Source organism: Lactuca serriola, chromosome 9 (genome assembly GCF_051521515.1).
Source record: "Lactuca serriola cultivar US96UC23 chromosome 9, Lser_US96UC23_V15, whole genome shotgun sequence".
NCBI classification, from domain to species: Eukaryota; Viridiplantae; Streptophyta; class Magnoliopsida; order Asterales; family Asteraceae; genus Lactuca; species Lactuca serriola.
Genome location: NC_136416.1, coordinates 3,658,532 through 3,684,175, shown reverse-complemented (window position 1 = coordinate 3,684,175; position 25,644 = coordinate 3,658,532). Strand labels below are relative to the sequence as shown.

The 25,644-nt window shown below is 34.6% G+C and overlaps 1 protein-coding gene across 1 annotated transcript; it reads left to right on the top strand.

Annotated features, from left to right (window-relative positions):
• The first annotated feature begins 1,059 nt into the window (after positions 1–1,059).
• LOC145072690 (endoglucanase 17-like) lies at positions 1,060–3,402 on the top strand. Its single transcript, XM_079019155.1, has 7 exons — positions 1,060–1,381; positions 1,479–1,685; positions 1,770–1,970; positions 2,046–2,138; positions 2,225–2,386; positions 2,483–2,594; positions 2,679–3,402. The coding sequence occupies exons 1-7, from the start codon at positions 1,157–1,159 to the stop codon at positions 3,173–3,175; spliced, it is 1,497 nt and encodes a 498-aa protein (XP_078875281.1). The 5' UTR covers positions 1,060–1,156; the 3' UTR covers positions 3,176–3,402.
• Positions 3,403–25,644: the final 22,242 nt, after the last annotated feature.

Below are 25,644 nucleotides of genomic sequence, written 5' to 3'. Positions count from 1 at the left end.
ATTTTATAAATAAAAACAATAATTGGTTTTAATAAGATATATTTTGACAAAACTTTGACTATATAATATTAGCATTTAATCTTTATACTTTAACAAAAATAATAAGGAAATTGAGAAAACTCAGTGAAAATTTTAAAATATTAACTATCTTTTTAGTTTTTTCCCTTCCTAGTTAAAGTTGTTCCTACCTAAAGTTTAGTTGATGGTTTAAGTTTTGTAATAGACATAGGTTGAATTAAAGAGTAGTTTAAGAATATAAGAGATTTGCCGTTTAAAAAAATAACAATAAATAAATAAATAATAAAAAAAATTTAGCTTTAGAAAAATGACCATTTATTTTCGATGCTCCGTTCCAGATTTCATCTTGAAATTTCGGAGTTTTTTTTTTCCATATGTTTTCAAAAGAACTCTCTTTTAATATGTGAAAAATCTATTTTGAGGCTTTTAATGTTATTGTTTTCCAATTAAATGTTTGTTTTTATGATTTAATATCATATACTATATTTGCTATGTTTATTTAACAGAGTTGGCTTAAAAACACTTCATTTTACCATATAGGCACCCTCATTAAATTTTAAAATATTTTTATTGGTTGAAATTGCATTTGTTTTCCGGAAAAAATGATTATAAGTATTTAATTATAGGTTGACTTTTATAAAGGCGTCGATGAGATGTCTAATACGTGTCTTATTAGCATCTCCCTTATTTAACTTTTTTGTTAGATTTAAATGAGACATGATTTTTTTCTCGAAATTATAGAATCGTTAATCGGATTTTAGATTTGCTTTTGAAATTCCCGAGTTTTTTTTCCGAACTACGAAATTTCAGTCTAAAATCCTGAATGTTAGTCCAAATGTAATTTTTTGTTAGAAAAAATGTTTTTTTCTTGGTCTACGGTACCAATTTCATACTAAATGGTTATTTTTGCTAAAAAAATATATATATTGTTTCAAATACACATTAAATTATTTACTTAAATTCCAAAATAATAGCTTTCTAAATAAAAAGATTAAACGTATATGGAGAGGAGTGAGTAGTGTCTAGGATTTATTGTTTGTAGGAAGCAGGACGTTCCAAGGCAGCTTTTCGTTTCTCTATTTAAGAGCGACGACTCCTTCGTCTTCTCATCACCTTCTGCGCTTTTCTTCCAACACCTATGGCTTCCTCCTCCCCTGTCCTCCACCTCTTCTTCGTCCTACTCACCCTGTTCTTCGCCCCAACCTCCGCTGTCCACCACCGTCGCATCGCCTCTCACAACTACAGAGACGCCCTCACCAAATCCATTCTTTTCTTTGAAGGCCAAAGGTCAGGCAAACTTCCTCCCAACCAGAGAATGACTTGGAGGAGAAACTCTGGACTTTCAGACGGATCCGCCATGAAAGTATGTCCTTTCTTCCTTCTTCATAAACAACGATGGAGCATCCCAAGAGGAATTTCTTTTTTTTATGACTGATTTGTGTGGTAACATGACAATGCAGGTGGATTTAGTAGGTGGATACTATGATGCAGGGGATAATATCAAGTTTGGGTTTCCAATGGCGTTCACCACCACAATGCTGTCATGGAGCGTTATTGAATTTGGTGGGTTGATGAAAAATGAGTTAGGAAATGCGAAAACAGCCATCCGTTGGGCGACTGATTATCTTCTCAAAGCTACCGCTCAACCAGACACCATTTACGTTCAGGTAAATCCAAATCAAGATGACACATCACATGATCTATGGCTACTTTTCTTGATTTTGACTGAAGTTTTGCTTGTAATGATGAAGGTTGGCGACGCAAACACAGATCATGCTTGTTGGGAAAGACCTGAAGACATGGATACCCAAAGAACAGTGTTGAAGATCGACAGAAACCATCCAGGGACCGATGTTGCTGCTGAAACAGCTGCTGCTCTTGCTTCTGCGTCTTTGGTTTTCAGAAAGTCTGATCCCGCTTACTCCAGGGTCCTCCTTAAAAGGGCCATTAGGGTAACCAAATGCAAAATTTCCAATTCTTACAAAAAAAAAAAACAGAATTTTTATCTTTGTTCATGTTACAAACAGGTGTTTGCGTTTGCCGACAAGTACAGAGGTTCCTATAGCGATGGGCTCAAGAGTTATGTGTGCCCATTTTATTGCTCATATTCTGGATACCAGGTAAATTCGTGGGTGATTTTGTGTATTATTATTAAAGGGTGTTTAAATGTGAATTATTAAAGAGGTTTTTTTTGTTTCTGTTAAAGGATGAATTATTGTGGGGAGCAGCATGGTTGCAGAAAGCTACAAGAAGCCGAACATATTTAAACTACATTCAAGCAAATGGTGTAACACTTGGTGCTGATGAGAGTGATAATACCTTTAGCTGGGACAATAAGCATGCTGGGGCCAAGATTCTTCTCTCAAAAGTAATCTCCCAACGTTTTTCTTCCGTAATAACACATGAGATGATATGATCTTTAGACTTTAATTAAGTGTTTAATTATGGTCGATCTATTTTGCAGGCATTTCTTGTCCAGAAGGTCCAATCTCTCCATGATTACAAGGGTCATGCAGATAGCTTCATTTGCTCACTTGTTCCAGGAGCCCCCTATTCTCAAACCCAATACACACCAGGTTCCTTTTTGTTTTTGTTTTTTTACTTTTTCTTTTTCACGTTGAAATCGTCTCTGACACTACGGTGGACGGATGTAATTACAGGAGGGCTTTTGTTCAAGATGGATAACAGTAACCTGCAGTATGTAACTTCGACCACATTCTTATTGGTAACATATGCCAAATTCTTGACCAAAGCACACAAAGTTGTGAACTGCGGTGGCGCAATTGTGACCCCACGGCGGCTCCGAACAATTGCCAAGAAACAAGTGGATTATCTGCTGGGTGACAATCCGATGAAGATGTCGTACATGGTGGGATATGGTTCAAGATACCCAAAGAGGATTCACCACCGGAGCTCGTCACTGCCATCACTCTCCGCACATCCAGCCAAAATCGACTGCGGATCGGGGTTCACCTTCATGCATACCGAGAACCCAAACCCAAACATACTCGTCGGAGCCGTCGTCGGGGGACCCGACGGACACGACCAGTATACAGATGAACGGTCGGATTATTCCCAAACGGAACCGGCCACGTACACAAATGCACCCTTGGTTGGAACGCTAGCGTATTTGGCTCATTCATTTGGGCAGCTTTAGTTTTAGAGCATCATATGAAATTATCAAGGAATGTAGTCGTTATGACTCATCTATGATCTTTGTATTTGCCTATTTGGATTGAAGTTAATTAGGGTTTGGTTTTAATTTTCGGATTCGGGAAGATCAAAGATTGGTGGAGCCCCGGAAGAAATTGTATAATGGTTTATGTTATGCTTTTGGGATTTGTACAATGGTTATTCTTATTCAAGAAAATTGTAAACTACAAATGAGAACGGCGCTACTATCTAAAGCAAATATGCTCAATTATAATACTTTAATATTTTATACACATATTTTTATAAATATTTATTTTGTTAAATATGCCAATGAAATTATGTTATTATAATAATTTTGACTTATAAACACCGTTATGAAAAGACCCGCTATGGCCGCGTCTGCAGTATATCACATTACATGTTAAAAAAAAAGTAATTTGCAAAAGTTGTCTTGTGGTTTACAAAAACGTATGGGCTCGTTCTTTTTTTTTTGTCTTTTTTTTTTTTTTTTTTTTTTTCTTTTTCCGAGGTTCATCATTGGGCTAACATGTGATTTTTCTTATGGTTTTTGGTTCATTAAAAATTTGTATAACTATCATAGGGTCGTTTTGATTTGCCTTTTAACTAGGTCTATGGAGCTAGGACCGTATCCTCAATCACAAATCAGTTTGTTTGTTTACCCTTCTCCATTCTTGGACGGGTTCCAAATCAAGGATTCAGTCCACAGAAAAACACCTTCTAATCAAGTTTGTTTTTGGTTAGACCCTCAATCAGCACCTAGTAGTCCTCAGTCCTGTTGTTTGGTGTCTCATTTTGTTTTTAACTCCATACAAACCCTTGATCCAATTAACAACCATCAAACGACCATTTACTCTTATTATTTTATATTTTTTATTTTTCTGTATTTCGATAACTAAAAAGAAATGCATAAAGAAAATTTCACACATCTCTCTCTCTCTCTCTCATCACATCTTCATTAAATTCATTTTCAGCAAACCCTTTTGAGTTACAGGTGCTTGACAAAACTATTGTTGCCACTATCGGATGACACCATCACAATCGGAAGAAGCCGCCATCTGAAATACTGCAGATTTGAAGCCGCCAAAAGAAGCCCAGAAGACACCGTCAATATAAAAAATTGAAAAGTCATTGAAAAAGACAAAAAAATCATCGGAAAAGACAACATTATTCTCTCTCTCTCTCTCTCTCTCTCTATATATATATATATATATATATATATATATATATATATATATATATATATATATATATATATATATATATATATATATATATATATATATATATACTCTTCATCAAATTCATTTTTAGCAATACCATTTTGAGTTTCTGGTGACACATTCGCCGCTAGAAGAAGCCACCTCCTAAATAATGCAGATTTGAAGCCGCCGGAAGAAGCCACTGCTGGAAGACACAGTCAATTTAAGAAATCGAAAGGTCATCGAAGAAGACGAAAAAGTCGTCAAAGAAAACTAGAATTTTAAATCGCTAGTTACAAATCGTAGGGTTTTCTCTAGCGTTGTCATCACAGAGGTTTACCCAAGATCCATAGATTTGTTCGTTGAAGTAAGAAATAGAAAGAGAAAGTGAAAGAGAGACATACAATATAGGTACTAGTGACAACGTAGGTTTTCTTTAGCCAAAGAACATGTGAGAAACCATGATGCTTTTGTTTTTGTGTTAAATATAGCAATGACGACACTAGGATGAATGTTGACCGTGTTGGACAAAGGTGGTTGGCGATGGGCGGGGGTGGCCGGTGGTGGATCACATACACGACTTTGAAAGAATTCTTAATATCTTTATATTTGGAGAGAATGATACGAAGATGGAAAAGAAATGGTGTAGGGTATTTTACTTGTTTATTTTATTTTAATTATTGAAAGATAATTTTATACGGATAAGATAGTCATTTTAAGCCTATTTAAAACTTTCAAAGACAAAAATCACAAAAAAATCAAATTTTTAACCGATAGCACGCATTAAAATAGAAAAAATTGAACATATATGCTTTTATAGACCATGACCATTTTTGCAATTTACTCTTAATAAATATAATATTTTTAACATATCACCATCATATTTATTGTCGTTTAAATCACTTGTATGGACTATCCAACAAAGTTATTTTCATAAAGAAAATCTAGAAATAAGAAACTTTATCCATAACGATTATATTTATTTATTTTATTAAAATTAAGGTTTTGTTTACCTAGCTTATTATAATTTATTATTTGATAAAAAAACAAAACAAAAAAAATTAGTTTATGAACTAACTTTTTATAAACCATTTTGAAATAACTTTTATAAACTTATGAAGTGTTTTCAAAAAATATTCAAAATATATCTATTCTTTTATCTTTTATATAGGTTCATGCGAAAACATAAATATCTTAAGAAAATACGAAAATAGATTTTATCTTATGAAAATCAAACACATGTACTATAAAAAAATAAATTTATTAGCAATAAAGTAAAGATAGTAAGTATACATTGAATGATGTTATGGTAATATAGATTTAAAGGCGGTTTTAATAATTATTGTTTTTTCACGTCTTTAATCATTTTTAAATTCATGTTTTTATAATAAAAATGTTAAAAAATCATACTTTTCTAATATGAAACAATTTCTCATCTATCATCGATTATCATCATATATTTCAAAGTATGGATGAATTAGTTTCCAAAATATAATGTTGGGGTAACGTAATATCATACGTTTTTCTTGTTTTCGCGTTTTCGCAAATTATTTGCATTTTCGCATGAACCCTCCCCATCCTATATATATATATATATATATATATATATATATATATATATATATATATATATAGGGTTAGGTTATTTTGTTTTTACTAACTATTGTGTGCCAGAATGCACAGATCTGGACCATCGGATGGAATATAATCAAAGGTCATGATCTGAGAGTCTATGATAGTAGAATATGATAGCATGTACCGTATAATCACACAAATTTCAACATAAGGGCATTTTAGTCAATTAACCTATATTAAAAAAGAAAATTTTCGGATTTTTAGGGATGATTAATTCCTTTATTTTTTTAAAATTTGAATATTTTAGATTAATTCAAATTTAAAAATCCGATTTTATTCCGTCAGAATGATAGAATGCGAACCATAAACTAGTAAATATATTTTTCGATTTTATTCTGTTAGAATGACAGAATGTCAACCATAAACTAGTAAATACATTCTGAAAAAAATACACAAATCAATTCTTGAACTAATAATATAACAATAATTACATTGTATGATTGTGATTCATTGAATAATAACAACATTCTGAAAGAAAAAGTAAAAAAAAAAAAAAAAAAAAAAAAAAAAAAAAAACATCAAAATCTAACAAAAACACTAATCTATTCTAAAAGAATATTATTTTTAAGCAACATTTTCTACATTGTAGCATAACACATTCTGGTATAATATACTCCTGTTCTATATGTTTTCTTTCTTTTCCACATCAATGTTAGCCTCTTCAAAACCTAAATCCAAAAAGAAAAGATAATCATTTTTCAAAAATTAAACAATTCAATGCATTATAATAGAATACATGAATAAATATTCTTACAGCATAAACTATTCTTGCATAATGGTTTTGAATATTCTTAAAGAATAAACTATTCTTGCAGAATGGTTTTGAATAAACTAAGTCATGATGTATTCAAATACAGAAGAAACTTAAAATGCTAGTAATCTAAGCCCTAAAACTGATGAATTTTATATGGATTTAACTATATAGTTGAACTAAATGAGATCCATTAACTAAAGTTACTAAATTGCAGTAGATAGTTGAAAACTAATAAGATGCTTCAAGAATTTAAACACACGCCATCGGCATCGCGGGGAGGTCCAGAAGCGCCTGAGATCTTGCCTTGTGTTCCAGATGGGGGAAAGGTTTGGAGAGTTGAATCTGCAACAACCAACAACCAAATTACTTAATGCTTACAATATAATCCAGCTACCAATGAATAAATTAGGGTTCAGATCTAGTACCGAAGTGATGAAAACGCAATTGAAGAAGAAGAGAAGAAGTTTTACAGGAACAGATCCATAAACATTCTGGTTGTCAATGGCTATGTAATTTCCGGACATCATCTTGAATTCCCCTGAATCAAAAGTATGGCACCGATCCGGAGAGTATTTCTTCTTTGTTTCTGGATCTCTTGTCGGCTCTGAGCTCCCATACCCTAACCCTAACCCGTCTTCTCTCTAGCCTCCACCATCCATTCGGAGTTTACCCAGCCGCCATCTTCACCCCTCTTACTTCCTCCACCGCTGTCAGCCTTTTGCCTCCACCACCGGTGTTGCGAAGCTGCTATTGAAGACGTGAACCGCCACCCCCTTCACACTCGTGTTTCGACCAACAAGGCCACCGATGGCCTCTTGAGGCTCTGTCGACGCTGTTTCGATTTTCCTTCTTCTCCTGTTTCCTCTCCGCAGCAAGAAACCGGCATCCGCTGCTTGCCGCCTCGGAGGTTGATTAGCTAGTGGTGTTTCTGTTATCACGAATAGAAGCGTGTTTCAGATCATGTTGCGTGTGGATGCTTGACTGGAAATCATGGGGTTTGGAGTTGTGTTTAGAACGATGATTTTTAGAGAAGTAAGGGGAATCGGTGGTGGTGTTATATGAAACTGATAACCTAAATTAGTGGGATATTGATTGATTTAGTTTTATTTTACCATAATTAATTATAGTGTAGATTACTCTTATACCCTTTTATTATTTATTAGTGATTTAATTATTTCTTGAATTCTCATTGGTGCATTTAGGCACACAATACTTATTAAAAACATTTGAACCTAGCTCTCTCTCTCTCTCTCTATATATATATATATATATATATATATATATATATATATATATATATATATATATATATATATATATATGGGCTCAACAAAAATGAATCACCTTAGAACCAAGGAACCAATCTTTTCTCAACTTTTAGAGCAATTTTTTCATCCAAAAAAAAAACTAAAAATATAGAAATTCATAATTTTTTATCCTCCATCCATTGATATCAAATTTGATAAAAAAAAATTGATTTGTTCAGATTCACATTGTGAATTTGTTTAAATTCACATTGTGAATCTGTGCAGATTCATCATGTGAAATATGTGTTGTGAAATCTGTGCAGATTCACACTGTGAATTTGTGTAGATTCATACAGTGAATTTATATAAAATTAATGATTTATAGTGTAAATTCACAATGCGAATCTGAACATATAAAAAAAGTAATATATATATATATATATATATATATATATATATATATATATATATATATATATATATATATATATATATCAAATTCGATATGAATGGAAAAAAGATAAAAATTTATAACTTTCTATATTTTTAGAATTTTTTTTTCGATAAATAATAAGATTTAAATTTGAAAAAGTAATGGTTCCTTGGTTTTATGGTTTAAAATGGTTCATTGTTGAACTTTTCTCTCTCTCTCTCTCTCTCTATGTATATGTATATATATATATATATAATTGTCTATTTATTTCATTTTATATTTATAATCTATTTTTTATCAAATACTATTGATTCATAAGCTAGTTTATCAACTACTAACTAGCTTATTAGCTACCAACTAAAATTTTCTGCTAATAAAAGACGTTTTGAAGAAGGAAAATACAGTTTGCTTCCTTGATTCTTAATTTTGTTTGTTTTATGCTCATCTTGTATTTTTTTCCACTAGTGGTGTAAAATTCTTTCTAACAACCGGGTATTATATTGTAATGTTGTATTATTTATAACTTTTACTTCATATATGAAATCAATGAGAAATTTACCAGTTGTCAAGGTATCAAGGGTTTCCTAAGTAATGCCTCTTCTAAATATATCCCTTTACTCCTTGGAATTTTTTTCTATCTTATGAGTCTTTTTGCCATCGTATCCTTTTTCTAACACCATGAGTTTGCTATGATTGACCATCATTAGGTACACTTTCATTCCAAGATATGCATCTTGTCTTGCATACAAGGTACTTTTGATCATGGTCTCCATCTTCTTATATCATCATCGACAAGTCTCATTACTTATTATGATGTCGACTAAGTGGTTGCTCAGTGAATCTTCATTCCATATATTGGAACTTTATCTTTCTCGGTGACAACCGCACCTCTTGTTTATCCAAGTGTTTGTGTGTTATCTCTCTCTCTCTCTAGTGTCAAAGTTGAATACATTGGGTGGTACAAACAATCATCATAGTTTGCAATTTCCTCTGCTAACTCCATTGCCCTAACACCAAACCCACCATTTTCTATTTACGACAACTTCAATTTTGTATACTTAAACTCGATTCTTGTGCAACATCGACACATGAAACACATAAAGATTGACATTCAATTTATTCAGGATCAAGTAGCCTTAGGGTTTAATATTGCTATACTTTGTCATAAATTTAAGCAACATTCACGTTCATTTAGCTACATTTTTGCCATTTATACTTATTGCATTAAAGTATATTTTGTAGCTGCAAAGACACTCTCGAGGAAAAAAGAGATACACTATGGAGTTGGAAGCTGGAAAACTGAAGACAAACATCACAGACTGGAAATCGACAAAAAAAAGACCACCACAATGTGATAATCTTATGACCTCGACGCAGTGACGTGTCAATCATTAGAAAATTCCTGGTTAATCTACATGGTTTCGTGAAGGCTACGTGGAGGAAGCGATCCCATAACGTCGTAATCAAGGATTTGCGGTGTGGTGATGTATTTTTGGTAACATTAGAAATACGACCATTAAGTCAAACTTCAAAAGAGGGTTGTGATTATCTGCGATCTAAGGCGACTAAAACCTTCTTGGAAACCATAAGAAGGCAAAGTTTTATTTTAAGAACAAGGTTGAGAGATTTAAACGCCAAAAACACCATAAATCATTTGGTTTGCTTGAATTCATCATGTCTAATCTAGTTTACTCTATGTTTAAGTGTTTTTAGGATTTAGTTATGGGCTAAATACCCTAACTCCTGTTTAGCATAGATGAACCTGATAACCATGTGTTGATTTCGACTCTTATGGATTAATTTGTGTTGGTTTGTACTTGTGCTTGATAGATCAATATCCTAGCATGTTAAAGTTCTAGTCTTTATCACTTATCCACAAGTTTAGTGTAGTTAGATGGTCATTCTAGTTTCATGAACATGATATCTAGTTATTTATGATCATTGAATTTCTAGATCTAGAGATTAAACATATCATAGGATTAGGTGGTAATAAGCAGCAACTTAAATTGTGTTAAAGAGCATTAATAATCACATTATGTGCTTGATTTATTGTTTTGATCATACATAAGAAAATCACTAGATCTTGTCATTCATAGTCCAAATAACCTTAAAATCAATTTGGTGTCCACTTGTTGCATGACCATTGTAATAGTATTTCATAAATTGGTAAACGCTAGGAAATTAGAATAAGATTACTATTAACTTCATAATTTGGTAACCAACATAAATAATCCATTGCATTATAAATCAACCATAGGGTAAAGGTGATTCAAATCTAAACGAAAGTACTCTTTAATCTTGACTTAAAGTCGTTTTCTATTTCCACACTTTAGTTAAAGTAATCATAGTTAATTGTTAGTTGAATTGTTTGAATTAAGTTTTTTCTGAACTTGCAAAATCAGATAAAAACCTTCAAATTACAATTATTTTCTAGTCTAATCAGTAGCGATAGTTTTTAGTTAAAATAATATTTGTTCCCTGAGTTCGACATCCTTCTTACCTTTACTTTACTATCACACGACTAGGTACACTGCCTATTGTGTTTTAGCTTGTTTATATTGGATAGATTTTATAAATATTAAAACTAGTGCTTATAAATAAACACATCAAGGTATTGACATCGTTGTCACGGAACGATTTAATCTTTTTAGAAATTATTGTCATTAGTTAAACGATCCTTTTTGTGGAGTAAAATCTGCAAAAATTTATTTTTTATGTGTTTACAGGAACCACGACGTGGCGATTCCCTTACCATGACGTGGGAACTGAGTTCTCTAGCTTTTTATTTTTATTACATTTTTGTTCGTTTTACGCGTGTTTTCTTGTTTTGTTTCAGTAGTTCATGATCATGGGATCATCATCGAAGATAGTTGTTGGTTTTAACAATCCATAATCAAAATTTCACAAGAGAAAGAAGGACAAAAAGGTCGAAGACTACGACTTGAACGAATCTGATCCTGAACCGGAAGCCGACTTAGAATATGATAGTGAACCAAAAGGAAAAAATGGTTTTACTTCCGAAGTGATCTGCCCTTTCAAAAGAAAATCAAACAAGAAAGAAAGTGAGTTCGATCCAGAAACCGAAAGCGAAACCGAACTCGAAGAAGAAAGAGAACAAAGAGACAATATGGCCGACATTACTACCATGGCCATGGAGGAGTACAATAGACGGATGTGAGAATACAAAAAACGTGGTCCCGTGAGCCCGAAAATACCGATCGCAACGCATTTCGAGATCAAGGGTCAAATCATTAACATGCTTAACGTTACATCATTTTTCAGGAAAGACCATGAAGATGCATACAAGCATACAAACTAAGTTTTGGATATTGTTGACTAATTCAACCTCCCCAAAGTAACGAGAGATGTTGTAATGCTATGAATCCTCCTAGTCAAACTTAAGGGTGCAACTAAAGATTGGTTGAAGTCACTTCCACCAGAAATAATCAATACTTGGTCCAATCTTAGAGAGCAATTTATTCAACAAGTGAGCCCTCCTTCGAAGATTGCCAAGCTGAAAAAGAACATTTAATTTTTCCAACAACAATATGGGGAGTCTCTATACGAAGAATTGGAGAGATACAAATGAATGTTATGAAATTGCCCTCGACACGATCTAAATGTGCAACAAGAGATCTCAACCTTTTACAATGGAATCAACATGTACACGAGGCAACTTCTAGATTCATAAGGACCTCTAACAAAGAAGAATCCAACCACTAACAAAGAATTGAATGAAGAACTCGCCAAACATTCTCGAGAGTATCACAATCCTAGGGAGGATGTTACATGTGGAAGGTCATGGGGCATTAAAAGGGTTGACGGCGATCAATGCAAAACTAGATAATATGGATCGAATTTAATCGGTACATGTAATCCCAGTCGGGTGTGACAATTGTAACAGATCACACTCGACTAAAGATTACGACTTGGACGACAATAGGAATAAAAAGGCACAAGTTTGTTACTTGCGTGGTGACATATTCGATTAAGATTGGAGAAAGTTGAAGAAAGAGTGGAAGCCTTATGAATACTACAAGAGAGAGAGAAGGAAGAAAGTATCGAAAATAAGGTTGGGGATATTACCAAAAAGAGCAACGTACTCCTGAAAAGAACACCGAATTTGAGGCGATGCTAGTTAGATTCGTGGTGGCTTCTGAAAAGAGACATGATAGAACAGATGCCACACTCAGAACTCAACAGTCTTCCATTTTAAATATCGAGAAGCAAGTCGGGAAACTATGAAAGATTTTTCACGAGCGATTATCGGGCACACTTCCAACTAATACTTAGAAAAACCTGAGATCTCATGTTCTTTGTTGTTACCACTGTAGGAGGTGAAAAATCTGAGCCTTTAGTATTATTAAAAAATATTGTTGCACCTAACAATATGTAGCTGAAAGCAAAGCCAAAAAATAGGAAATTGTAAGTGCCCAATTTCCGTGGCATGGTGATCATATCACTGCGGCGCGGATAGCCCATCATAACTCCGAATCGCCATTTATCAAGTCGTATAAGCCACTTCTGCCATATCCCGCTCGGGAAAATCAAGTTCAATTGGAACAGGAGCATAAGAGATTTATAGAACAAATAAAGGGGATTTCGATAACATGTCATTTATTGAATCCATAGCCTAAATACTAAAGTACTTGGAGTTGATTAAAGATCTCATTAATAATCGCAAAGAATTGGAGAAAGCTTCTAAAGTGATTCTTAATGAACAATTTCCAGCTGTAATAATGCAAGAGCTTCCAACAAAAATGGGAGATCTTGTCCGATTGATATTGCCTTGTGAGTTTGGCAATTTGACAATGACACATGCACTAGTTGACTTGGGAGCTAGTATAAATTTGATTCCATTTTCTTTTTTCAAGAAACTTAATCTACCGGAGTTGAAGATGACAAGAATGACCATCTATATGGCGAATCAATCTGTCACTTATCCTCATGGGATCATAGAAGACCTATTGGTAAATTTTGGAAAATGTATTTTTCCACTTGATTTTGTGGTACTCGACATGAAAGAGGAAGAAGATATTACTTTTGGAGTTAATAAAGTCGATAACCATTCATAATTAAGCGAATATGCAATATTTTCATGGATGGGGTAGATGAAGAGATGTGTCAGTATGATAATGTGGTCCAAGAAGAGGAAGGAGATGATGGTTCTAATGAGTTTCTAAAGTTAGAAAGAATAATGGAAGAAGATTACTAACTTGGGACAAGCCTAAGCCACAAGAAGAGGTGAGGTTTATGAAGCCTCGTGCTATAATTACAATCATTTTGGAGTGCCAAGTATTCACATACACCAAACCAAGTTACGATTTTGAAGAGATAAGTGAAGACCAAGAGTCTAATGACGAAGAAGAATTGAATAAGAGCAAAGATTCGATGCTTGACAAGAAAGATGAAGATATGAAGGAGCCCAAAAAAGAAGAGGGGGTGGGTGTAGCTGGAATGAGTCATGGAGTCAAACGCAAACACGAAGAAAGCAACAACTCGAAGAAGAGAGAGAATTATGGGTGAGCACCAAAATAGAGTACCCGCTTACGAAACTGGAACTGCCTTGGAATGACCCGTTTTGGAACGGAAACCGGCCTAAACGGTTCCAGTTCTGGTTCCTAAAATCTTGGAAACGCCTTAAGCAGTTGCGGTTCCAGTTCTTAATTTTTTGGAACCGCTATCCATTGTGCACCCCCTTATATGTGTGTGTAATAGTGTTTGTGCACCCCTCCCCCTCCCCTGATGTGACACTGTATGTTTATATTAATTGCAAGTGATATTTGAATTGTTCATAAACAAACTTTTGTTCCAGATCAATAGTCACATATTCTTCACACAAATTAGTTCTACAGCGTGTGAATGTGTAAGGAATCAAATATTTAATTATTTTTTTTCTTTATCAAAGTCTACATATAATGTTCATGTCCTTCGAAGCATTAATGGTGTTAAATCTTCTGTGTGATTTAGATATGTTTGTTAAAGTGAATTTAAATGAAATTATGTATTGTACTCATTTTTTACTTGTATTCCACTATTTTCTTGTAAAGTATTAAAAACTAGTATCTTGTTAAGTAAAACCATGATAAATATGATATGTTTAATTATATCTAAAATCAATTGAAAAGAGAAATTAGGTATTATAGTATTGAAGGTTGAATCTATCCCACATCGACAATATGTAAAGAATGGGAGGGTGAGTCTTTTTCTATATAAAGGGATAGTCACCATCTTCTACGAACATAAATTCATTATGCAAAGTCTAAAATGAAGATGCTATGGCAATGAACGCTCAATGCTCAACTGGGTGTCTCTTAATTTATTTAATTTTTTTAAAAGTTTGAATTTTATAATAACAAAATCTTGTTTTAAGAGTTGAGAATGGATACCCGAAATCGGAACCGGAACCGGCGGTTCCGGTTCCAAAATATTTAGAACCGGTACTACCAGTTCCAACATTTTAGGAATCGTCGGTTCTGGTTTCGGTTCCTTCAAATTTAGGCGGATACCCGCCTTTGCTCACCCCTAAGGAGAATACTAAAAAGGCTTACAAAAGGAGAGTAGTTACTTATAAACGAAAACGACTCGGGATGAAGATGAACAAGGAGATCTCATTCCCAGCCGCAACAACGTAGAGCGGAGGCAACTCGTGGTTTAGTTTTCGTTTCCCTTTATTTTTTCATCTTTAAACATATCCTAGGGTTAGGTAGTAATAGTTAGCAACTTAAATTATGTTAGAGATCATTAATAATCATATTATGTGTTTGATTTATTGTCTTGATCATAGATAAGAAAATCACTAGATCTTGTCATTCATAGCCCAAATAATCTTTAAAAACAATTTGGTGTCCACTTGTTGTATGATCATTGTAATAGTAGTTCATAAATTGATAAACCCTAGGAAGCGAGAATAAGATTACTAGTGCCTTCATAATTTGGTAACCAACATAAATAATCCATTGCATTATAAATCAACCTTTGGTAAAGGTGACTCAAAGCTAAACAAAAGTACTCTTTAATCTTGACTTAAAGTCGTTTTATATTTCCTCACTTTAGTTAAAGTAATCATAGTTAATTGTTAGTTGAATTGGTTAATTTAAGTTTTTTCTGAACTTGCAAAATCAGATTAAAACCCTGAATTTACAGTTATTTTCTAGTTTAATCAGTAGCAATAGTTTTTAGTTAAAATAATATTAATTCACTGACACCCTTCTTATATTTACTTACTATCACACGACTAGGTATACTGTCTATTGTGTTTTAATTGGTTTAGATTGGATATGTTTTATAAATATTAAAACCAGTGCTTATAAATAAACACATCATGGTTAGTTTGTATTATTTATAATCTGTAATTTTTTTATGAGTGGAATTAATGAAACTTTTACCAATTATATTTTCTCAAAAGAAAAATATGTGGTTTAAAAGGGAAGATAATTAATTATTATATAAAATTAGAACATAAAAGAGTTTTATCGTACAAAATCATAAAATAAAATGATTTTATTGTACAAAAAAATAACATAATAGTTTTTTTGGGCATAAGAGGATAATAGATTCGTTTTTCCTAAAGTCACAAATGCTAGATGACCGGTTTTTAAGGGTTTACCATATACAAAACATTATTTTAGGCATGATAACAAATAAAATGGTTTTATTGTACACAAAATAATATAAGGCTAAAAGGAGTGGAGGTGTTAACGGAAGAGGTGTCAAAAGAAATATTAAAGATGTTATATCACTCCCTACCTTATGCTAAGGAAGGTGCTAAGAAAGGGGTGTTATGTGTGTGGCCCTACCTTATGCTAAGGAAGGTGCTAAGAAAGGGGTGTTATGTGTGTGGCGAGAAGAGAGATGAGAGAGAAAAAATATGAAGATGTGTTGTGATTGGTTAATTTGTATTTTTTTATACATTTTAATTTTTTTTCTTCAAAATTAAACTTATTAAACTGTCACACTTCCACTCCCTATATTTTTATGCAAAACATGCTAAGCCTATGTATCATAAAAAAAACTGAAAAATCCTATGTGACAACATGCCAAGAATGTTATTTAGCTAATGACCGTTTTTTAGCATCGAAAGATAATAGATATTCTAAGGTTTTTTCTTTTTTAAATGATTTTTTTAACTTAAATTTTCTTAAAAGCCTAAAAGTTAAACCTTTCTAAAATCTCCCGAAACTAATTAACCAAAATCCTAAATGAGAATCTAATGAAACAGGAGGAAAAACGTACACACTACCAAATCTTTGAGAAAGAAATTCATAGTTTCAAAAAACTGTCCATTTGATAAGGACTTGTTGTTTCATAAAACTGTTAATATACGAACTTTTTACCGGACTTTATGGCTTTTATTTTCTGATGAATCTGACAGAAAAAGTTGCAGCCTTTTGACCATACCTCCGCTTCATAAGTAGCAACATTCTCTCTCCACATAAGTACATATTTGTTTTAATTTTATTATTGAATTGAACTTATTTAATAAACAAAATGCGTGTATCATTTGTGAGGTTTTCCTAATGGTGTTTAAAACTCGTATTCGAAAATTTCTAATAGTAGATTTTATACTCGTATTCGAAAATTTCTAATAGTAGATTTTATATTTGAATCTGTATTCGAAATTTCGGATATCTACAATTTCGAACTCATATTCCGTTATCAATTTGAATATCCGAAATGTTTGTTTTTTTTATTTTCTCAATTTAATAAAGCATTCTATCTTGAATCGTCATTTAGCTAATAACATACAAAAAAAAATATTTTAATGTTTATGTTATAAAACATCAACCAAAAACAAAGTAGAAAAAGTAGAAAATAACTCAGCAATATACTCTAATGAAAGATTCAGTGTGTAATGTTTATATGCAATAGATTGGACCATCAAATTTTAAGCATTAAAAACATTAAGAACAATCAGCTCCATTCGTTATTATCTATCTGTTGGTTTTGTTCCACACACTCCAATAACCAGTTAATAAAATAAAACAAAAAATGCAAAAATCGAGACTTAGTGTAATGAATTAGGCATTAAGCATTCTAATTATTCGAACGGATAAACATAAATTTCAGATTGAATTTTAGACGCTTTTAAAAGTTTCATTCATCGATTTGTGATTGCAAACAACCAAATGAGCATTTTACCAGAAAATATCATAGCTTAACGTCTAATAAACAAAATAAAATGATTTTTTTTCATTAATTTCAAGTAGCCATTTGTATTTTCAAATAATAAATATGATTTAAAAAAAAAAAAAAAAAAAAAAAACATACTTTTGCGGATTTTTGTATAGGAATAATGATTTGAAAGGATAACGAACTTTCAATTTTGTTCATATTTAGTCACCAAACTTTTTTTCGTTATTTATTTGTCACTAAACTATTAAAATTGTTCACATTTACCCTTATGACCGGTTGTTACCGGTCATAAGAGTAAAATATGAACAGTTTCAATAGTTCAGTGGCAAATAGATAATGAAAAAAAAATTAGTGACTAAAAGTGAACAAAATTGAAAGTTTGTTTCCCTTTAAAAAAGTTCAATGACTAAATGGGCCTTAAGTCCTTATTACTGTCTCACCAGCCACCCAACTCCCCTATGTGAAACCTTAATCGGCCATAGTGAGCTAGGAGAGAAAGAGGGCTAAGATTTGAGTGTTTTTGTTATACATTGGAAGAGAAGAAGAGAACATCAAGCTTGGATCACGAGGATGCTTTTGGATCTAGAGGTTTTTCAGGAGTTTGCTTCAGTTGGAGGTAAAAAGATGCTAACTTGATAATTTCCTTATGAGATTTTAGGTTAGGGTGTTTGTAGGGTTTTCTCCCATCCATTTTGGTGGTATTGAGTCACTTGAGCATGTCTTGAGGTTGAAACCTAAAATTTGGACTGTATGTGGTCTAGTGAGCCCAAAGACCCGAAATTTATTGAGCTAGAGGCAAACTTATGTGCATATAACCCTTGTTGGAACTTGTATTGGCATTATGAGCTAAATGTGCCATGCATGGACGTAAAGCTTGCAGCTTTACGTGACATCCGAGCCTCAGGGAGCTAGACCTAGAGGTTGGGGTCATGGATCTGCCTTAAGATGTCTGAATGAGCACATGGACTGAATGGAATCGCCGAGTCAACGAGCTGACTCGACGAGTCAACTAGGGTTTTCCCCAATGAGTCTGGTGTAACACCCCGTTTATTAAATAAAATAAATGAGCAAATTAATAAATTAATAGTAACCCTAAAATCCGTAATAATATAGCAATGTGTTGGTCACGAGGGTTAATTGTTACAGTTTTAGAAGTTGGGGTTAAAAGTGCAAGTTCTAGAGTTAATTTGAAAAGGATTTCAGAAGTCAGGGTGCGTTTGGTAAATTCTGGATTTAATTGAAATAAAATCATGAAGAGAGGGGTTGAATGGTAAGTATTGGATTAAAGTTGAAAAGATTTATGGAGGCAGGGTTAAAGTGTAAGTTGGGATTTAAATTGAAAACAATTATTGTGGGGAGGGACTATTATTGAATAAATGAATTGAATGTTTGAGTCACGGGATATAACCGATCCCACCCTTTCCTTCTTATGAATGAATGCAACCCTAACCCTACTTCCCTTCACTTCAGCAGCTGCCACCACCAAAGAGCTTCCTCAGTCGCCGCCTTCATCACCATGTTGTCCATTGTCTGCTACCTCACCGTTGGAGCGCCGGCGAGCATCACCACTTTGTTGCTGCCGAAGGTGCGCTGTACAGCCAAGGAACCGCCAAGGTCCAGCCGCCATGCGTGAAGACAACCTTCACCCCTCCCCCTTCGTTCGTTGCTCCGACCAGTCGGGATAGCCCTTTGCTACCGCTCCTTGCCGTCTAAACGCCACAACAACGCTGCTGTTGAAGATGTGTGCACAGGAGAACCACCGAGGCTGAGGCTACTGTTGCGTTCTTCTTTCTTCCGAGACATTCTTCGCCCTCCGTCATCATTCACCTCCTCTCGTTCTTCTCCGACTGCACCTAATTGGAGTCCGCTACCACCGTCGTCGTGCTGCTGTTGAGGCTGTTGGACACCATGTTGATGTTGCTGTTGGACCATCGTGAGCCACCAGGTGGGTGGCTGGGCCTTTTGTACAAATTAATGAGAAACATGTGTGGGGCTATATTTCCATATTTAGTGTGTGATGTGTATGTGTTTTGTCTAGCCGGAATTCCCAAGAACAGCCATCGCCACCGCAAGCCACCACCGGCCACCGCTAGGGTGGTTATGTGCATGTGTTATGATTAGTTAGTGTGTGTGTGTGGTTATTTTGAGTTAAGCACTGTAATTGTAACTAGCAATATGAATAATAAAAAGAAACTCAAAACCACCACCGTAAGGTGGTGGCCGCCGCCGTGAGCCGCCGTTGACCACCACTACCCGAGGTGGTAGTGGGTGGTGCCCCTCAAGCAAAACCCTAATGGACCTAGCAAAACCCTAATGGGCTTAAAGAGTTATTTTTGGGCCTATTAGGCCATGTTTGAGTGAGAAAGCCTAATTAGGGTTTAGAAAACCCTAATTGTGAGTAATTGGGTCTTAGACTTATTGGACCCACTTTTGGGCCATTGAGGTTGAATTGTGTATTAAGCCCAATTTCTCCATATCAATTATCTAGTAGAGTAAATGACTTAATGGATTAAGTCCTTAATGGGCTAAATGAGAAATATTCACTTGGGCTTTGTGTTGGGGCATCCAAGAATAATTATATGGACTAGAATTAGTTAGACTTTAGGGTAAGGCCCATATGAAGGATTGGGCCCAATTTGGAAAATTTGGCCATAGATGGGCCATAGTTGGGCCTTGGTCCAATATTAGACTTTTGGGCCTTTGGATTGGGCCTTGGGCTTGCGTCAAGCTAAGATAGGGGTAAAGTAGTCTTTTACCCCAAGTATGGACTTATGGTTATGAGTTGGAACCCAATTATTAATTGGGTGTTATTTTGATATTGACAGATCCAGAATCTGTCATCCAACAACTATGGTTTTGTCAGCAGGACTTCAGCAGTGTGAAGTGAGTCCTCTTCCAGTAGGAACGGGTCTAAGGCCACAATGCCGACCCGCTTAGATGTTAGTAGTACTGGGTGGGGCCCGATGCAGTGGTTTAGCTTACATGTTATATGTTATGTGTTCCGGACTTCGGTCTGATGCCGGGCGGGGCCCGATGCAGTGGTTTAGCTTACATGTTATATGTTATGTTTTCTGGACTTTGGTCCGATGTCGGGGCCATCCCGAGAAGTAGTTATGTATGCTTGATGTCTCTGTGATTCATGCATGTTTTGTTATGTGTAGCATGTCGGGCAAGCCGGATACAATATATGTGATTATGTTATATGTTATGCTATGTTTAGTTTATTCCGGACTTCGGTCTGATGCCGGGCGGGGCCCAAGACATTCCGGACTTCGGTCCGATGCCGGGAGGGGCCCGATGTAGTGGGCGGTGCCCAAAATATTCCAGACTTTGGTTCGATGTCGGGCGGGGCCCGATGCAGTGGGCGGGGCCCAGTATATGCATATGTGATTATGTGTATGGTATATGGTAGCTTGGGGGAGACTCACTAAGCTTCGTGCTTATAGTTTTCAGTTTTGGTTTTAGGTACCCATTTTTCAAAATAGGAGCTCAGAAAGATTACAGTGCACACATCATTTGTTCAGACTGGGATGTTTATACTCTGATATACTTGACAGTTGTTATAATATTTTGAGATACATTGCTTATGATTTTTATATGAGGTTTATTGACTATGGTTTTTATTATTAAATTAAATGAAATTTTCAGACTGTGTTTTTGGGATGTTACATCTGGACATGGGTAACTCGGCGAGTTGATGAGACAACTCAACGATTTCAGTTAGGTTTTCGCGACATTCTGAGGAAACGAGGGGACTCAGCGAGTTGTGGGTTTATTTATGAGAATTTTGTGATATTAAAAGTGAAATTATTTTGAAAATTGCCGATGTTACAACAACCCCGAAAAATATATGAAAAAAACAAAAAACTGAAACCGAAATAAAAAACCAATAGTTTGGTATTTTCCAAATAAAACATAAAAATTTCTAATATGATTTTGGTTTTACAAAAATTCAACTTTCGAATTTCTATATCTAAATCTCTCTCACTTTTTATAATCGAGAAATGATTATAAAACCAAAAAGGGAATGAGAAAGGGCTCAATTCAGAATTTTTCTATCCAAAACTCCACCTTAACACATGGCATAAACATTTTGCTTCGATCCGGAAAATCCAAAAAATCTTCAATTTTTAGCTTCGTTCACGGACCGCCTTTGACAAAAATTTGGGCAGAAATTGTTAAATTCAAAATTTTGTCAAATGCGGTCCGTGAACAAAGCTGAAAATTGAAGATTTTTGGATTTTCTGGATTGAAGCGAAATGTTTATGTCATGTGTTAAGGGGGAGTTTTGGATAAAAAAAATCCGAACTGAGCGCTTTCTCATTCCCTTTTTGGTTTTATAATCAATTTTCAATTATAAAAAGGATGAGAGATTTAGATATGGAAATTCGAAAGTTGAATTTTTCATATTATACTGACTTGAAGACCGAAGTGACCTCGAGTATTTGAAGTTTATGAAATGATTCGATTATAGATTCGAAAGTGATTTCGGTTCGTGATGGGTTTGGACTTATTGATGTCTTTTGGAGTGTGCATAAATGCTCAAATTTTGGGAAATTTTTTGGAGAATGAGAAATACTAATTACCTTTTGATTCTCGGTTTGTATGGTCTCACATTCTATAACCCAGATTGAAAAGTCATGGAAGAATTGAAGATTTGATGTTCATCTCTACATGTGTCACGTTTGAGGCTCGATTCGTGAAGTTGCTCGAGTTTGGAAGATTTGAAGCGGATCATCCATTCATAACTTTGAGAGGGAGAATATTGGATACAAAGTTATCCATGTATGACTTTCTAATGGTTTGACTTTTGTAGACCCACTTGCATGTGGTAAAGTAGCCTAGTGACATGAGAGATAGAGATAGAGATAAAGAGAGAGAGAGAGAGAGATAGAGAGAGAGAGAGAGAAAGATGTAAACACCTCTATATAAGGTGGGTTCATACCACATGTAGAGGTGTGCTTGAGAGATGTAACACTGAGAGTGTTAGTGTGTCTTAATTATGTAGATTTAGATCTATATCTGTCTTTGTAAACACCTTTCATAATCGAATGCATCTCTTAAACACCCAAATCACTGTGTTCTTTGTGTGTTCTTTAATTCCACATGTCAAACCAATTGTCATAATTCACATAAGTGAGAATGATTAATTTTTTTGTAAAACCAAAATCAGAATGGATATTTTGATTTTTTATTTTGGAAAATACCAAACCATTGGTTTTTTATTACAATTTTGGTTTTTCGTAGATTACTTTATCAACAAATGTTGCTAGAATTTAACAAAAATAAATAATTTGCTAAAACATAATACAAGAGGAAGTTTGTTCATATTTAGTCATTGAACTTTTTTAGAGGGAAACGGACTTTCGATTTTGTTCATATTTAGTCACTAAACTTTTTTTCATTATCTATTTGTCATTGAACTATTGAAATTGTTCACATTTTACCCTTATGACCGGTAATAACCGGTCATAAGGGTAAAATATGAACAATTTCAATAGTTCAGTGGCAAATAGATAACGAAAAAAAGTTTAGTGACTAAATGTGAACAAAGTCGAAAGTTCGTTACCCTTACAAGTCATTATCCCTTTCGTATATCCGAAATATCCACCATTACTTCTCCACGGTCGTCTGAAACTCATGCTCCTTTAACCCAAAATAAAGATTCAAAGAGGCGTATCTTGGAAAATTTTCTGATGGAACCAAGTTTCAAAGAAGCTTACTACACAACAAACATCACTTTATCTTTATTCAAAATAGAGTTAATTGTCATGTATCCCTTGTCAATGAGGATGGTTTTGAGACCCTTGCACCTTATTCTTAAGTTCATTTTAACGAAGGAAAAGAAATAAAATTGTTTGAAGTAAGAAAAAAGTAAAAAAAAAATATGTGCTTGAGTTTCATCAATGAAATGAAATGGAAAGAAATAAAAAGAAATTGAAAGAATCATTTTCTTGCTCTTTGGACGAATTTAGAGAGCAAAAAACAAAATATTTAAATTTTCTTTTATTTCTCTCTAACTCAAAAACACAAAATACTTTTTCATGTATTTTCCTTTCTCTCCTTCCTTCCTTTCATTTTATTTTTATTTTCTTTGCTAATACCTAGGAGCTAGGCGTTAGAAAGGTTGTTTATGTCATCAATAAAATCCAGTTGGTTCCTTAATAGGGTATAGGCACCAACCCACACAAAGCTTGGCCGACCAACGAAATCGATTTGATGAAGGGTCATAACACACAAAAAAATGCGGGCCATTATTCAGCCCATCAGGATATACCGACCACGTACATTCGGAATTGTCTTACCCTCTGTATACAACCTATAAAGCAGCATCCCAGGAAACACGAAAAAGGCAAGCTTATTTTATTAAAGGGTCTTACCCCTGTGACCTTCAAACCAAAGAAAGACCCGAAAGGAAAGATCATGAACTGGTCAAAGCCTCAACTATAAGACGAAGCTCGATCTCTCCAAAAGGGGTAAGCAGTTTCAAGCAATCTCACTCAAAATACGACCTAAACATGACATCTAACTTAGGCATCGGAGAGTAGTATCGGGGTGTAAGGCTTTCTAACCTAGCTCTGTCAGTTCTATGCATCATGATATCTAGAGTGCTCATTGGAAGAAGCCTATACCAGGGTAGCCATCAACGTACCAAGATAACACGTAGCAATATTGGCGCCATTCGTCTATAATAATGCAAGACAAGCATCAAATCTCGCGCCCTCATTCTGATATACCTTTTAGCCCAATCAACCTGATCCCTGCCTTTACATCGGCCAACATAACAACTCCAACCATAAGGCCCATCATAACGTCCTCATCCCAACAACCCACACTACCTACCACTCAGCCAGATGTGCAACCTGAGGCAGAGATAAACAACCAGACGACATGAAAAAACTAAGAAGGCTAGGCAAACAATTTCAGTCACAATGGAAACGGCTATTAGTTCGAGCACGACCGAGAGAAATATGTCTGAGAGACCTGCCTGACCAACCCCTAGAAGCAACAACATGACGTTGCAAACATTACCACCTTTGTTACAACAACACGTTACAAATACAACAATTACCAAGCAGAACACACCACCATACATGCCATTGTCGCCGCCATTCTAGTACACACACTACCAGACATATTGGCCTCCTTAACATCAACCAACGTATGCTTTAAAAACCACACCAGGAGGACAATCAATGCCACATCTGCAACAAACCACGCAATTGGAAAATAACAATGGAAAAAATAACACAAATGGAAACGCTAGAAATGGACGGGTCTCGAGGTCAGACAACTCACCCCTGATGTGAAGTATATGTGAATACCAACTACTAGTTGGAGCAAATATCCTAGAAATCAAAAAGTATGAATGGACGGGAGATCCAAATGACCATATCAAAAACTATAGGTGGACAACGGATGCTTATTATCTAGATGAAAAATACTGGTGCATTTTCTTCCCGACTACTCTATTCGCTGCAGCGCGATCGTGGTACAAAAGTTTACCAGCAGAAAGCATACACGACTTCTATCAGCTCAGGGAGGAATTTGTGATAACGTCTATTTATACATTTATTCATGGTGTTTTCTTATTATTTTTTACTATGTTTTTTATGCTATTTAGAGCTAAAATGTACTTATAATGCCTTAATTTATATTTTACAGGTATAATTTGTTGCTAGAGCAAAAAGGAAGCGAAAAATCTAGAAAATGGAGTTGGATTGCAAAAATGAAGAATATGGTCGAATGAAGTTCGTTATGCCCAACGTAATGGTAGTACGTCCATCGTACACAGTTGGGTCTTGACGCAATTTTTACACATTACGCTCAATGTAATGCTATGCACGCCCAACGTACGACGTCAGTGAAAAAACGTATATATTGCGATTTTTCATTAACCTATCCATCCTTGGTCGACAAGAAACACTTCTTATGTCATTTTTAGGGTCTAGAAGGCGGCTAGTAGGCCGTTAAGCTGATAGGAGCGGAGATCTGAAGGGTTAGAGAGCAAATTCATGCCTGAAATCATTTGGTTCGATGTTTCGACCA

Coding starts and splice junctions, on each gene's coding strand:
- LOC145072690 (XM_079019155.1), top strand. CDS start 1,157: ATGGCTTCCTCCTCCCCTGTCCTCCACCTCTTCTTCGTCCTACTCACC. Junction 1,686..1,769: donor CAGACACCATTTACGTTCAG/GTAAATCCAAAT, acceptor GTAATGATGAAG/GTTGGCGACGCAAACACAGA. Junction 1,971..2,045: donor TCCTTAAAAGGGCCATTAGG/GTAACCAAATGC, acceptor TGTTACAAACAG/GTGTTTGCGTTTGCCGACAA.